Below are 15,665 nucleotides of genomic sequence, written 5' to 3' on the forward strand. Positions count from 1 at the left end.
GGGCCTTGCGGGGAGACTGGCATGTTCATCGTCAATGAGTTTGTTCTCTATGCAATGGCGATCATCCCGGGGTTATTGGGTTTAATTGTGATAGGCAGGGCGCATTGGTATGTCGGCACAGGTATGGCAAGTATGCCAGCCGCCCCTTTTCTATATCTGCTAGAGTGCCACAGTGGGGGAAAAAATTATGTTGTAGATCAATTGAATGAGTTCGATATTGTATTGTAAGCACGTTGCTTACGTGGATCTAATATGACAAAAGAGTCTTAATCGCTAATGGTTCGACATAAAGTGGGTATTGAGCGGAAAAGAAACAATTAGACATAGTGAAACATATGAAAGAAAAGGAATCCTGGAACTCTATTCAGGATCCTACATGCCGTGCGAAGGAAACAACACACAAAGAGGAAACAGCTTAGTTCCTTGTAAGATATGCAATACAAAGTGAATGGCACATATGCAGGGTATCGTAGATTTCCATCGAGCTATGGAATAAATGTAGCTTCATCGAGGGGTAGGACGCAGCTCGGAGTTATCGAGCATGGTAGACGGCATTGTTCGTTGTAGATGCCGAACCTCCCGAGCCTGACTATTGTCCTTCGCCGCACATTGATCCCGTGGGAGTGAAAAATTATTCCTTTGTCCCCCATCTGGTCCACCGTACCTTCTCCGTTGCGCGCGGTGAGTCATTGTTCCCTCGGGTATTGTTGAGAGAAGTGTGGCGTTGATAAAGCCCATTCGACCTAAACGACTGAATCGTAGTCCGTAGTCCGTAGCCCTTATCATTTGCTCGAAGGGTGTGAGAGAAGCCGTGCCAGCACAGAACAGTTCTCGGATAAGTCGTCTGAGCGAATGGTCGAAGTAGAAAACAACAAAAACTGGAGAACCAACATGCTGATCCTGCCTACTCCCTAGAGACGGCGGTGGGTAGCAGGAGAGCTAGAAGGCACGACGAAAAATGCGTTCGTAACGATGTCGTTTCTCTTTTCTTGTTCCGTTGCGCGAATTGCAAGAGGCGATTGCTTCATCGGATAAAGCCGACCATGGACGCACAGCGGCTGCAGTAGTATGAATTCATGCCGAAGCGCACAACGCCGGGGGAGGAGTCATTTTCAAGGCTCATGGAGCGCTGACATCTCGAGCAGCGGACAATGTCGAAGTTCATGGCACCAGCCTCTTTCGTTGTGTGGGAAACGCCCTTTGCGCCGCCGGAAGGTTGCGGTTGAACCTGTACCGAGGGCGAACTCATTTTAGGAATGCCGATCAATGCGGGCGCGGTAGAAATGGACGGTATGAGCGACGACGTTGTGGGGGTTTGCAAGGTACGCGGGAGTAGTAGCACAGATTCGTTCGAATAGTTGTGTCAACCAGAAAAAGGTTGTAGGCTTCGGAGAGAGGGAGGAGTAAAAGGGTGAGAGCGTGGTTGTTGGGCGAAAATTGCTTGAAGAGAAAATAATAAAACGAGGCTGAGTCAATGCGTAACGAAGTAAAGAATAAAATAATAAATTCACGGAATGACGGAAATGTTTCTTTCTTGTTCTGCGGACGTAATTTCCACTAGATTCCCAGGCAGACGAGAATCAACCACGTGGGACAGGGTTCGTGTCAAGAAAGTCGAACGGACAAGTCGGCATTCAAAGTTTGGGGGAGGCAGAAGAATCGTGAGAAGTGACTAGAATAAAAACATTCGAACTGGGCTGGACTGGAAGTATCGAAATATCTATACCACCAGCCAAGGGCAAGTTTGAAGGGTCAGATCGATCCACTTTCTTCTCCCTGTTTAGGACCGGCGTCTTTTTAGTTTGAAAGCGAAAATAGTTTTTTTAGGGCCCGAAAGAGGGAGGAGGGAAAAACAAAACAAAATAAAATAAAATAAAAAATTAAAAAATTGGATTAATTGGAAATTTGAAAAAAAAAAAAAAAATAATAAAATCTCAGTGAATCAGGAGACTGCAAAACTGGAGATGCAGTTATGGAGCCCGGAGGAGACAAGCGCTTTTTTAGAATGGAGCAAATATTAACCACCATCAATACCAGTCTCGATACTCGTGAGTTATTCGAGTAAACTAGGAGAACAGGGCGGAATGTGGGTTCAGTTTCAAGGTCAATCCCAGGCTGTCAACCATGGGGTAAGAAAATGATCCTCCATAGAGACAGTTGGGAGAGTGTGATTGTTTTCGTTGATTCTAGGTAGTATGTACGATGCCGACCGTAGGGCGGAGCAGTAAAGTATTATAGTCGAGGTTGCTTACTCTCGAGGTACGGAGTACATACGGCTGTACCTCAGGCAGTCTTTCTAATTCTAATGATTTGAGTTTCGGGTTTTGAATGAATGTACTGAACATCAAGTCTGTTTGGTCGATCAATGTATGGACGAATTACCCCATCGGTAAAAGCATGTTTTTACCTTACAAGGTGACGGGTCGGTGGGAAATCCTGAGTGCATTTTCGGACTGCAGAAACTCCCTATAAGAAACAGTCGTCGATAGATTGGCTTAACCCTACTAATGGACAATCTCCCCCCAATTAGGAGGGTTTCTTGCATAGGTCGTGTCGTCATGACCGATCGTCTGGTTGACGGATTCAACTTTCTGGGGCGATCGCCGCAGTGGTTCGCCCTCGTCTCCTCTCAGGCACGCTCATGGTCCCATTTGCACAACTTCCCCTCCAACGAATTACGAATACCCCTGCTCAGCGGGATTGAAGGACTAGGTTTTGGTCGGTTTAGGCTTTCTTATTTTTTTACTCTTTTGTGACTGTTATTCTAAGACCTTTCCCTCGTATCTGAACGGTTGCTCTGAGTCCCATCTATCGGTCTAGTCCGTTCTTGGCTGTGAAGGCCAAGAATGGACGGTACTATTGGATACCAAAGCCAAAAAATCCGATACCCTGGCGGAGCATGTGGCTTTCGCAAACGATGAGTGGTTGCCTGTCAATGCTATCTTAATGAAGTTATCGTTTTGAGTCAAAACTGTTGCCCGTTAACAGTCGCCGATCTCACCACCTTCGGTCGAGGCTGGTCGGACTGGGCGATTTCCATGGTCACCGTGCGGCTGATGCCAGAACGATGCCTGGAACAGGGGATATGATTGGGTGATCGGGGACGGATATATCATCATGAGTAGAACATCTCCGATGTACTACTATACAACAGGTACGAGGTCTTGCCTCTTTGTCGAAAAATGAATCAAATATACAATTGACTGAATGAAAACGATTATGATGTTATCTGTTATCTCCGTTATCATCAAGGTACAGTACGTACATACAAGAAAATCACATGCCTTGGCAGTAAGGAATGAAACGTATTTGTATGGTGGATGTTCCTTCCAGCCTCGTGGGTATCTTTGAGGGAACTGCGGCTGTGCAGCATATCCCGTGAGGCGGTTACCGTCTCCACTGCCGTCGTTTCAGAATTTAAGTCTGTCTGGGTCGCACGAACGAGACATGAAGGAATGTACGCTTATCCTTCTCCCCTGAGTGGACAATGACTAGAGAGTTATGATGCTATCGATTGACAGGCCTACATCTATCGTAATTGTTAACATCATCGAGCACCTTTGCCTCTGGAGTCCGGTATCACGCAACATTCCCTGATTGCGTGCAAGCAGTAAACTCGACATATCGACGTCAACCAGCTTATCAACCTAACGTAACTAGACTCTGTGACAAAACTTACCAATTACCGTTCCTTTTCAGGCTCTTTGCTGGCAGCTGCACCCCAGGATTGGGCGATGGCTGGTGTGATTTTTTTGCGCTCACGCATATGTTATGTATGTATAGAGTGCATACTACTAGTACATTCCAGCTGTCGTCGCGCCTTGATCGCTTGAAAGAGTTAGTTAACTGCAGGCTTGTTCCCCCCCGAGGAAAGGCGGCCGAGCGTGCCGTAGTAGGACTACTATCTAGGTAAAACGTATGTGCATCCATACAGACATCCTGTGCCCTGCAATTGGCAACACATACACGGACACGACACCCCGGAGTACTGTGTCCCTTTCTGAGGCATTTTCAGACAGTTATCTCCGACGGCTGCAGTATCCATTTTCGTTTCTTTTTCTTGTAAAGTAAACAATGGTTATTTTGCATATTATTGAAACGCCCCTTAATCTTTTTCAGGACATAGCTCCCTCCACACATGCACCTCGAAAACGACGTCACTGCATTCCCCGCTCCATGGCAGATACTTAGGGAATAGAGCTGGAGACGCTCGTCCGTTACTTTGTTAGGTTATATTAAATATACCTAGACTCTACAACGTTAACTTTTTTTAGGACAAAAAAGAAAGGAAACATTGAAATTGAAAACAGGTGTGGTAAAAAGAAACTAGCCCTATTATTCTCTTTAATCCTTTAACTACGATTATTCGTGAGTATTTAAGTACTCCGTACTCCGTACAGCGCTCCCGAAAGCATCATAACCCCTCCATGCCCATGCCACCTCATAACCAGCTGCAATGCACTGTTCCTGGTGTCGGAGGGGAACAAAATGTTCGTTCATCGCACTGACATCACATCTCGGATGCTTAAAGCACAGACACCCGGGAATCTATGCATGTTTCCTCATTTGTGTCCATTCGGGCGCTGCGACGGAACATGTACACGCATGGTGACTCCGCACATTCAATACTGTCTGAACGTTCTCACGATCACCTCTTTTTTTTTTCCTCTTGTTTTTTTCTCTTTTCTCTTTAACTTCATTTTTACTACTATCTTATCGTAACTGGTAACCTTTTTTTTTTTTACAAAAAAAGAAGGGAATATGCGTCTCGTCACCTGAATTAACATCCGTCCTGTGTGACTGAAGACATGTACTTTACATCTCGACTGGTCAATAATCGATCACCAGACGCAGCGGGCACCGCAAGAAGTAGGACTTGTCGCTTCTGGCGCCTGCACAATGTTGTAATAACGCGTGGGCATGCGGACCGCTCCTAAATTGGCGGCAATGCATGAGGCCGAAATAGTCAATTCGAAGACTCCTTCGTTCCAGCTAGCTTGTATTTGATGGGATGGGCAAGCCATCCATCAAATACCATACCATACCTACATCGGACAAGGTCGATCGAGTTGCCGAGGGACTGGGTTGCATTTTCCCTGATTCATAGCAGTAGCTCCTGCGAGAGGACATTACACTGACATCATTGTCTATGTTTTCCCCCGTGTGGTGGTCGGACAGGGGTGGTTGATCGATGATTGCTGATAGATCTTCCAGCTCTTTTCCGGATTGGATGAGGGGGATCCATCGTACAAAATCTCGCAATCTCCTCGCTCAGAGTTGCTAAGGAAGTTGTGATTAAACTAAAAATCTAGGGACAGAGAATAGATCTGCTTGAGAAAAAGTTCAACTGTAGTTTGTTCCTGTCGTCGCTCTGTTTTTTTTTTCCCTTGTGTTCAAAATGACCAACGACGACGTCATGGGAGACTGACGGGGTTCCACCAACAGTTCTGTCATATCAATCATTATGTTGATGCTTTTTCTACCCTATCTCTATTGTAGCCATGTTTCTGGCTTCCCCCTCGCTATCTCCAGAGGGAGAGAATATGGTATCAATACATATAGAAAAAAGAAAAGAAAGAAAATGTCCCGAATGATTGATCTCTAGGACTGATTGTGGTTCAATTGCTTCCGGCAGGCACGGGACAGGGTAAGGTAATGATTACATACATCTCCAATAACATCAACTGAGCAACTGCCCCGCCACCCCGCCTTGGAGCTGTTGACCGAAACCACCGCCTTGTAATAATAATCCAGCAAACCTCTTTTCTTTTTTCTCTTTTCTCCTTAGTCTCCCTCTCTTCACATACGCTAATTTTCATAATAGTCGCCATGGCAAGCCAATCTCCCAATTTGTATAGCTTTTCCAATTCCGATGCGCTCGCGCAACATTTGAGGACATACGTCCTTAAGAATCAAAATGCCGCCCTCGCCCGGCATGACACTTTCCGAGTCGCAGTCTCCGGCGGCTCCCTGCCCACTGTCCTAGCCAAAGCTCTACTTGCGCAAGGCAACGGGACCCCCGAAGACACCGCGCAGTTCTCGAAGTGGGATATCTTCTTTGCCGACGAGCGCGCCGTGCCCCTCGACCACCAAGACAGCAACTACAAATTACTGAAGGATGAACTGCTGAGCAAGATCCCTACGGAACTGGGTGCGCCCCGCGTGCACACCATCGATCCCAATCATGTGAACGACGAGGACCCACAGGAGCTCGCAGACTTGTATCAGGAGGAACTGATGCGCATTTTCGCGGCCAAGGACAGCGTCAAATTGCCCGTGTTCGATTTGATCCTTTTGGGCTGTGGCCCCGACGGTCACACTTGCAGTCTGTTCCCCGGCCATGAGCTCCTTAGGGAGAAGGACGCTTGGGTCGCGGCCATTAGCGACTCGCCGAAGCCCCCGCCGAAGCGGATCACCCTCACCCTGCCCGTGGTCACTCACGCTGTTAGCATCGCATTCGTAGCCACCGGCGGTGGAAAGAAGGACATCATGAAGCAAATTTTCGATGCCGAGGAGGGAAGGGAACTCCCTTCTGCTCTTGTCAACCAAGGTGCTGGTGAGAAGGTCAGCTGGTTCACTGACCATCCTGCTGTGGAGGGTGTGTCTTTCCCGAGACGTGGAAGCTTGTAATGGGTGTACGGAGCATTGTAATGGTATGTTGAGTCAGAGCTGGTCAAAGTTGAACTCTTTAAGTGAAGGAAAGGGGGAAAAGTCCTAAGCTATTTGCGACCGGGATTCCTTCTAACGCTTAATCTGCGACCATGTGCGCCTGCTGATCAAGATGGTGATGGCCTAACATGGATATATCCGTGTTTGTGAGACTGAACTGCTTAGGCCGTTGTTCACGTTGTCAGTCAAAAGTTTGTGTTATCTGTACTTCGTGATATCACAGACAGTTCAAGTTGAATGAAGTAATTATGAAGCATGCCATACATGACTACCAATAAAAAGTTGAAACACCTCACGCTCATTGATAAATAGTACAGTGCGATTCCACTTGAATCTTTCCATTCAAGTTTGTACCACAGCCTTAATACTCTCGGTTCATTATAACTTTTCATCTCTTCCCCCTAGCCACAAGCGGCACCACTACTCACACCTCAATTCATTGTGATTCCTGGCCTGTTCCCAAAGATTAGTTTGACTGTTCGAGAAGAGCATGGAATATAAAGCGAACAACAAGGCACTCAGTCATGGTTAATAGATTCCAATATATATATATATATATATAGCTAGTAATGTAAACAAAATGAAAGTATATTTTCAATCTGCTGTTTATATCAAATAGCAGTAAAGCTCTGTTATTATATTCACACGTTATATCTACTGGCAGTATCCTTGACGAGTTCAAGTTCAGTCTAGAGTACTTGTTCTCCATTGGGAAAGCACTTAAATGCCAAGCCTTTTTGAACTGGCACTGAAGCTCACCGCAGCACGAGGAACTTAAACTTGGAACAGGAGATAGTTGTTCGTACTATTGACATAAATAGACTCCGACCGTGGATCGAAACTGGATTTGAGACCTCTCTTCTCTCCCCACGGATCTGATCCGAAGAATGCATGTATGATCTGATGAATGCCCTTGATCCCTAGCCATAATGCCAATACCCACTCGCTCCCTGTCGCTTCGGGAGCCCCGTAAACAGGTTAGTCTTGTACCTCCCTTGCCTCAAGCTTCCCAGAGATGAGAGCTGTTCTACGTACACCATCTGCCCAGCCGATGTTCTCTAACAATTGAAAATAAGCCCACTACGCTAGGTCGCTCAGCCTCGATTAGGACGGTATCGACCAGCACAAAGGCAGCGGCCGGCGGCACCCCTTCGAATCTTGCGGCCAGTAACGAAAATGTCTCGACTCGAAGCAAGAGCTTGCTGCCTGTCCGCGATGACAGCCGATCGACAAGCCCATTGCGACCTCAGCCGCCACAAGATAGCCGGATTGCTCAGCGAGCGAGCAAGCCGCCACAAGACAAGCTATCCGCTGCACCGACCCTGGCGAGTCGTCGTCGAAGTCTAATTAAACCGACTCCATTGAAGACCACTCCATCTCCTGCGAAGCCTACTACCGTGTCTACAACACCGAGACGAACTAGTTTTGCGCCTCCCCCACCCTCTCCAGCGAAGCAAAATGGGCGTCCAACATCGCCGAAGAAGACAGAAATGCCTCCCCCGCCCCGCCCGTCGAGGTCGGCTTCTTTGCGACAGCCAGCAAGTTCGAGTTTGGGGCCTCCTACACCAAGGGGTCATACGCGACACCGCAGCCAAGTGATCCCCCCCGCTGCTAGTCAAGTCTCTAGGAAGACAGATCCGCCATCGGCACCAAGCACACCACGTTCCAGGACCCAATTTTCGACCTACCAGCAACAGCCCTCCCCCAAGAAGCTCGCCAAGCCAACCACCGCTACCCCATTGGCCAGTGCATCTACAGAGCTGGATCCCTCCATGATACCCTCCCTCTCGCCAGAAGTTGCTGCGTTGCAAACCGAACTCTTACAGTTGAGCCTTCTGCATCTGTCTTTACTACGAGAGGACGCCGATTGGAAAGCCAAGGCAGAGAAGCAACTACGGATAAAGTACAATACGGTCGCAGAAAAGCATCGCTGCGTTGTGAAAGAGGAAAAGGATTACCAGCAACGTCTCAATGGACAAGCGTTGCATTGCTGGCTCAAGAACTCCATTGAACATAATGGTCACCAAGGATTTGCAGTGCAAATCCAAGTTCTTTCAGAGGTTGCGCAAGAAGTGTGCGACTTATCCGATATTCAGGGAGGGAGATTTACGTTGGCCGTGCAGGACTTTGAATCCTGGTTCCGGAAGGTCGAGGAGATAAAGACTTGTCGACATTACCAGGGAGGATCGGATCTTGATGTTTTCATCGACCCTCTCGATCGCGCCTGGCAGGAAGAAGTGCACGCTCTGACCATGAAACTTGAACTATGCTCGAGGCAACTGCAGAGTCTGGATATAATGGGCTACGGGGAGGTAGAACAGCTAGAAGGCTCCAGCCTTTATCGGACTGCAAAGGGGTTAGATGATATGGTGAATTCGATGATTGAGGAGTTGAACACCATCTGTAAGATTGAAGCGGACGTCGTAAGATCGGAACGACAGTGGGTTAGTCAGCTCAGCCAGCAGGTGGTCTCCACGAGACCGCTGGAGAAGAGGATCCCTCGAGTTGGAATGTGGAGATCATAACCTTGGAAGAGATACCTTCATGGCAATGTGATGGATCAGTCACATAGGTCAATCTGCGATGTCCTGGCTCGGAGCATATCCCGATCTTTTCATTGCTTTTCTTGTTATTTTGCGAAATCATCCTCCGCCATGAGCCGGTATACCCAGGAGTTGAGAACGCCAGCAGATGAAGGAGATACCCGGTGGAAGTTCAACGGAGACAACAGGAATTTTCTTCCGGGTAGAAGTCAAACTAGGGGCACATCACTCAGGGACGACCGAAAAGATCGATCTAGAGCCATCCACTTTCTAACCAAGGATGTGTCGTTACAAGGGAGAAAAAACAAGCTTGCTGCTGGTGGTCCTGGTTTTGTGAGACCCGGATGGTCTTGGAAACTGGTTTCTAACCCGCATTGACCCTTCCACCCGAACTTGATTGAGTGATGCATACAGTTGACGGTCGACATAAGACGACGTGTTATTCTTGGATTCCCTCGGCGGCGTGCCAGTGACAGAGGTTCAGACTTGTCGGGGGTTTTACGAGTTGTCTCTCTTTTTGTTCTTTCCCTCCGCCCCCCCGCCTTCACACTTTCTGGTTTTAATCCTAGCCTGCCAGCATCAGGGTGTCTGTCCCCACCATTTTTAACCAGTCGCAGAAGCACACTGGGACGGATGTACTACGCTCGAGATGATAGGCAGACTGGGATCCTGCTTGGCGACCAAAGTGGAAGTTACTCTGGGACGTCCTATAAGTGATCTTTGACCATGAACATGACCCTGGTATGCTTGCTATGACTTATGAGAAGAGTAATGAAAATATGATTAATTAATGCACCCGATAAGCTCCTCTTAGCGGGTTACCACTGCGGTTAGACCAAGGATCATATATATTAGGCCACGTTGATGGAGAGACGTTTTCTTAACTAGAGTCTAGATGTCCCAGAATGATGACTAAACCGTTTTGAGGATGGTTTCGTTGTCGTCATCGAGTTTCCAGTGTAACGTACTCGTAATCCGACTATCGGCCGGACCTAAAGAACTGTATTTCCTTACATCAACTGTCGCTACCTCCTTAGTTGCAGGAATGTCCTGGAGCGGGAACTCCTAGTTATCAATCAACATGTTTCCGAGATATATAAAAAGAGCCCGTGGCATGAGTCCACCGATGAAAGCCTTTGCTGACTTGTCTTTTCCTCCCCTTTTCTTTTTTCCTTTTCTCGCTACCACTGAATCTGGTCCAGATTAAGGAAGGCTTGGCGTCTCCATGGCGAACCAAAGAATGATCTTTTAATGACTTCAACCCGATGTAGTGTGGACAAGCTAAAAGGAACCCGATTGAAAACTATCCAAAACCCCTCGACAGGTTATCCATTGGATGCTCGCCCAAGGGTTGAGACGTGGACGCGCTCTCTCTCACTGAGGTAGGGGCCCTGGAACCGTTGCATATCCTCGCCGATTTAATCAAGTCTCGACCAACCCGCTCAACGGTCGTTCTGGAACTGTGGAGCTTTTCTTTTTTTCCCCTCTTGCTTGTCCGGCACATTATCTATGACATTCCATTGCCTCTTACTTTTCTCTTTCTCTCTTCACCTAACGTCCGAGCTAACACCGGTGTTAGTCGCTTTTTCCGCTGATCATCCTACTCTGCTACAATTTCATTTGATGCAGTTTACTCTCACCTCATACGAGCTTTAGATGGAAATTCCTCCTCTCCCTCACCCTTGCCGCGTCGCCTAAATACTCTACTAACCGAGGTCGATCTCATCGCCCATTTGTCAGGAACTTGATATCGTCTAGCCTTCTTATGAACCTCCGCCGACGACTTTGACTTTTGGTCCGTGACGACGTCCTCTCGATATCGCTTTACGAAACGCAACATACTCCGCGTCGCATCGCGGCTTCGTGTTAAACCAGACGCTGACGTCACCGTAGCAGCTATTGCTGTCTGGAATCTGTTGCGCGCAATGATCCAAACCCAAGCAGATTGAACACCGTCTGTCGCTTGACTATCGCTGCCACAATGAAGAACTCACTGTATGACCGTCTCTGGCGCCGGGAATTGGGGGAGCCGTCGCACCGTGCTAGTATTCGCGGAATCTACGGATCAAAGGAATGGGTAGACGATCTAGACATTGTTAACGAGCTGGGTGGACATACAGGTTGCGTCAATGCATTATGGTACGTTTGCGGCCCACTCACCATTGGCGGTGTCACTGTGTTCTTTCCTTTCTCTTTAGTTGGTTTCATGCGTCTGCTCCGCGTCTGACAACATCTTGCAGCTGGTCGCGGTCTGGTCAACTTCTCGCCTCTGGATCTGACGACCATTACGTGAATATCTATTCCTATCAACCCGAGTCGTCATCGGCGCCCTTTTCCTTGAATACCACTCTCCATACCGGCCACAAGGCGAACATATTTTCCGTCAAGTTCATGCCACACTCGAATGATCGTACCCTGGTAACATGCGCTGGTGACCATCAGGTTCGGGTCTTTGACATCGAATATTCTAGCAGTAATGGTAATCTTGAGGCTACGTCTGCATTTACTGCCTCCGCCCGAAGTCGGCGATTCAACAATTTTTTCACAAATACCCGGTTCCTGACTGCAGAGAATACCAATAGCCGTGTCTATCGTAGCCATGCGGATCGTGTTAAGCGTATTGTCACTGAGTCGTCCCCGTATCTGTTCCTTACATGCTCCGAGGATGGTGAGGTACGACAATGGGATCTACGTCAGCCTTCCTCCGCGTATCCCAAGCCGTTAGGTGGTCAAGGCCCCATGGCCTATCGACCGGGGGTGGTGCATGATGATTCGAATGTTCCCCCGCCGCTGATATCCTACAAACGGCATCATCTTGACCTCAACACCATATCGTGCTCTCCTACGCAACCCCATTACATTGCGCTGGGCGGCGCTCATCTGCATTGTTTTCTTCACGATAGGCGGATGCTGGGCCGAGACTTGCTCATGGAAAGAGGGGACCCGGGCAGCTCTCCTCGCATCGGCAGTGATCGCGAAGATGAGTTGATGAGTCAAGCGACAAGATGTGTTCGAAGATTCGCACCTAATGGCAAGCGCCGGATGAAAACGCGGGACAACGGACATATCACTGCCTGTAAGATTAGTGATGTCAATCCGAACGAGATGGTGGTTAGCTGGTCGGGCGATCACATTTATAGTTTTGATCTAATCCAGAGCCCTGATGCCAGAGAAGCCGAATCAGCACGCCAAAGGTCCGCACAGGAAACCCAGTCTCCGCGTAAGCGACGGAGCTCAAAGAATAGAAAGCGAAAGCGTCGAAATGGCGCTTCGATATCATCTTCCGAATTTAGTGGTAACCGGCATCAATCTCGACGGTGGTCCCACGAGCAACCAGACGATGACGAACCAATGATTCGCGCACGGTATGGGAACGGCGAAACAGGGGATGTTCCGCTATCAGCGGTCTCAGCGCCCACTTCTGGTGCGTCCAGGCGTGCAAGGAAGCAGGCAAGGTATCCTGTCTTGAACGAAGCACAAAGGCTTAGTATGCGTATTGCCAGAGCTCTAGTTAAGCTCCGCAAGGCTTTGTTCTCATTAGAGGCTACCGTACGAGAAGCAGGTGAATCATCGAGCCAGCTAGATCCGACCCTTTATGTTGATTCCTTCTCAACGGCGCTGACACTGGCTTCGGAGTATCTTCCAATGATGGAACAAGTCATGCGAACGTGGGGATACCCTCTTAACCCTTCTTCTGATGTGGTCAGATTCCAGCAGGCTCTTCGTCGAAACAGGGAGGCATCCTGGAGATTTGTTCAAGCCGCAGGAACGTTAGCACGCGTCCTGGGAGGCGAGCTCCGCGGACACCTTTCCCCCGGCATATCGTTTATGCAAATCATGCCCGCGCCCGGAGAGGGCAATACTATACCTGAAGAGGCTCAGTTCGGCTATGATTTCCTCAGGGCCATACTACTGTTTTTGGAAGGAGGTAGAGAGGCTCTCATCTCAGGTTTCAAGAGTAGTAACGAACATCGGCGGAATGTGCCACGGTACCCTTTGTCTGATGAGGCTGATGACAGTGCCATTGAGTCGGAGTTAGTCCCTTATCTTCAGAGACTCGCTGGCGACTCGCCCGTCGTGAACGTCGATGCGTCAAGGTTCGAACACGATAGCACACGTGTACTCTTCCCTAATCAACGCGCAGCAGTGACGGCTTTTGCAAACGTTGTGAAACTCCCACTTGAAGACCTAGAGAACGCTGCTGCGAGAACCCATGATTGTGAGGGTCGTTCTGATACCTCCCATATCCGCTCCCTTGATCGAACAGCCGTACGGCGGTTCTGGGGCTTAAAGGTCGCTCGCGGTATTTTAATGGAGGCAGGCACGGGAGTGAATTACTCGTTTGCCAATCGCGCCTTCGGTGGGTTGCGTACAGTACTAGAAGAGGAATCTGAATCCGAACGTGAAACGGGCCCAGAGAGGTCGCAAGCTGACATACAACCCGATTTCGAAGAGTATCAGCTCTTCGAACATCTCCACATGTTGTCTGCCATGAATTCCACCGAAGAAGCCTTGAATTTAGGCAGCGGAGGACCCGAGGCTACTTCTGGGTCTGTATCCCAGGTCATTCTCACTCCACCGACTGACGCTGATAGCGAGACAAGTGACAACAGCTTTTTCGAACAGCACGTCAGTGATTCTGATAGTGACGAAAACCATTCTGATAGTGATGAGAGTGGATCTGATGTGGCTGTGGAGGAAGAGGAAGATGGGGAGAGTAGTAGTGACGATGACAATGACGATGACGATGACGATGACGATGACGAGTTTGGTTTCGATACCAGCTCCGAAGAGGGTTATGATAGTGATGAGATGCTCGAACCTGAAGACCGTATGCTTCGCCTCAACGGCTTGCGAACATCCCGAAGGGAGGATGTGGGACTCGACGTGCCGTGCTCCTCGCATACCAAAGTTTACCGCGGACATTGCAACGTAAAAACAGTCAAAGATGTCAACTTCTTTGGCTTGAATGACGAATACGTGGTGAGCGGCAGCGACATGGGTCATCTGTTCATCTGGGACCGGAAGACGTGTGACTTGGTCAATATTCTGGAAGGTGATAGTGAGGTTGTCAACGTTATACAAGGTATATCTTGCTCTAGTCTGCTTAATCGAGCTGTTCCACTGATATTTTCCTCTCAGGCCATCCATACGAACCGACCATTGCGGCTTCTGGAATTGACAGTACTATCAAGATCTTCTCAGCCGACAGAAATGCCCAGGAGAACGCTCAGCGCGGCATTAACGTTCTGAACCCCGAGAACCCAGCCAATGTGCTAGGCCCTAGTGTCTCAAACATCGGGGGGCTCAAGAGCTGCAAGCGCATGCACGATAGCTACCAGATTATGAGCCAGAATGATGTCGAACGACAAGGCGGCATGGCCGACGCATCCCTCACAGTAAGTCTACTTCGACCTGCTTAGTTGATATCTTCAACAACGTCGGACAAGTCAATAATTCTGACAATGTAATTATAGAGAGAAATGCTCTCCCGGATTGCCGTAAGCATCAGACATGGTGGAGGACAAGGAATAGTCGTGGATGAGAATTGCAGCGTAAGTCTTTCACATTTCTCAGCATCCTAGAAGAAAAGAGAGAGTAAAAGCCCCAATACAATTCTCAAATGTAACTAACACTATGGTCACAGATGATGTGAAAAATTAGTTCTCTTAAAAAGGCACTCTTCTGCCAACGTGGTACAGTTCGTGCGCGAAAATTGGGGATTCCTTTCTATATTAGTATTTTAATTTGATAGACCTTTATTGGGACACTGACTGCTTTTCCAGTATCATATATTTCTTTTGTAGAAACCCGGTTAGGTCATGGTCTTACTCTCTCTACCCATGGATGGTTCGAAGTTGACCCTACCATAGGACTTCTGAGGATGTGCGTGTTGATACTTGATCAGACATGAATGCCCTGCTTTCAAGTCGACTAGTACCGGGTACACCGGGTACTGGTTTCGAATACTCCCAGTACAGATCTGTAGTTAATCCCCTCAATAAGCAGTAACAAGTGATAGTGCCCGGTGGCCACTAAGCGTACTAGAAAAAACGCTGCACTGGTTTCACTCTGTTATTCCACCAATCTCGATGCCATGATTGATTGCTTTAGTGGATCCTAGAGTCAAAAGTACTGGACCGCAGTACATCAGTGGGTCTAGATCAATTGTTCTCATCCCACGTATGTATTGTGGGGGTTCCATTTGATCACACACGCTAAAAGACAGTGCATCAGAATGAAGCCTTGCGTGGCGTGTTCAACAAGGCCAATCACTGTATCATGCCTGCATGGTGTCTAGTCTCTGGACACTGTTTAAGTGCAATGATCAGCTGAACACCATGTTCATGACAGGGATGTCATCCCGGCTTTGTTGGTCACCTTGGGGTTACATCGAGAGTGTAGCCTATGGGTTTGTTCGGCGCTATACCCCTGTCCAAGCAAGTGAAGAGT

General features: G+C 48.4%; 5 protein-coding genes across 5 annotated transcripts; 3 read left to right on the forward strand and 2 right to left on the reverse strand.

Annotated features, from left to right (window-relative positions):
- Positions 1 to 911: 911 nt before the first annotated feature.
- Positions 912 to 1,249, reverse strand: F9C07_2227660 (uncharacterized protein; the record flags this gene model as incomplete). The annotated part of the gene is made up of 2 exons (XM_071509808.1): positions 912 to 1,058; positions 1,091 to 1,249. The coding sequence occupies 2 exons, from the start codon at positions 1,247 to 1,249 to the stop codon at positions 912 to 914; spliced, it is 306 nt and encodes a 101-aa protein (XP_071365672.1).
- A 1-nt stretch (position 1,250) lies between these two features.
- F9C07_820 (uncharacterized protein) lies at positions 1,251 to 2,446 on the reverse strand (the record flags this gene model as incomplete). The annotated part of the gene is made up of 4 exons (XM_071511739.1): positions 1,251 to 1,466; positions 1,512 to 1,539; positions 2,275 to 2,350; positions 2,413 to 2,446. 4 exons carry the CDS (start codon positions 2,444 to 2,446, stop codon positions 1,251 to 1,253), a joined length of 354 nt encoding a protein of 117 aa, XP_071365673.1.
- A 3,383-nt stretch (positions 2,447 to 5,829) lies between these two features.
- F9C07_821 (6-phosphogluconolactonase like protein) lies at positions 5,830 to 6,630 on the forward strand (the record flags this gene model as incomplete). Its single annotated transcript, XM_041284218.1, has 1 exon — positions 5,830 to 6,630. One exon carries the CDS (start codon positions 5,830 to 5,832, stop codon positions 6,628 to 6,630), a length of 801 nt encoding a protein of 266 aa, XP_041141106.1.
- A 484-nt stretch (positions 6,631 to 7,114) lies between these two features.
- F9C07_1054782 (uncharacterized protein) lies at positions 7,115 to 9,308 on the forward strand. Its single transcript, XM_041288587.2, has 2 exons — positions 7,115 to 7,646; positions 7,746 to 9,308. Exons 1-2 carry the CDS (start codon positions 7,599 to 7,601, stop codon positions 9,192 to 9,194), a joined length of 1,497 nt encoding a protein of 498 aa, XP_041141105.1. The 5' UTR covers positions 7,115 to 7,598; the 3' UTR covers positions 9,195 to 9,308.
- Positions 9,309 to 10,955: 1,647 nt separating this feature from the next.
- Positions 10,956 to 15,336, forward strand: F9C07_1054872 (WD40 repeat protein). The gene is made up of 6 exons (XM_041288586.2): positions 10,956 to 11,351; positions 11,453 to 14,298; positions 14,355 to 14,611; positions 14,690 to 14,767; positions 14,860 to 15,037; positions 15,086 to 15,336. The coding sequence occupies exons 1-5, from the start codon at positions 11,194 to 11,196 to the stop codon at positions 14,866 to 14,868; spliced, it is 3,348 nt and encodes a 1,115-aa protein (XP_041141104.2). The 5' UTR covers positions 10,956 to 11,193; the 3' UTR covers positions 14,869 to 15,037; positions 15,086 to 15,336.
- Positions 15,337 to 15,665: the final 329 nt, after the last annotated feature.

The sequence above is a fragment of the Aspergillus flavus genome, chromosome 1 (assembly GCF_009017415.1).
Source record: "Aspergillus flavus chromosome 1, complete sequence".
NCBI lineage: Eukaryota > Fungi > Ascomycota > Eurotiomycetes > Eurotiales > Aspergillaceae > Aspergillus > Aspergillus flavus.

Bases quoted from the DNA above. Each gene is read 5' to 3' on its own strand.
- F9C07_1054872 (XM_041288586.2), top strand. From the start codon at position 11,194: ATGAAGAACTCACTGTATGACCGTCTCTGGCGCCGGGAATTGGGGGAG. The intron at 11,352-11,452 runs GTACGTTTGCGG...AACATCTTGCAG, and splicing joins GGTTGCGTCAATGCATTATG to CTGGTCGCGGTCTGGTCAAC. The intron at 14,612-14,689 runs GTAAGTCTACTT...ATGTAATTATAG, and splicing joins TGGCCGACGCATCCCTCACA to AGAGAAATGCTCTCCCGGAT.
- F9C07_1054782 (XM_041288587.2), top strand. From the start codon at position 7,599: ATGCCAATACCCACTCGCTCCCTGTCGCTTCGGGAGCCCCGTAAACAG. The intron at 7,647-7,745 runs GTTAGTCTTGTA...ATTGAAAATAAG, and splicing joins TTCGGGAGCCCCGTAAACAG to CCCACTACGCTAGGTCGCTC.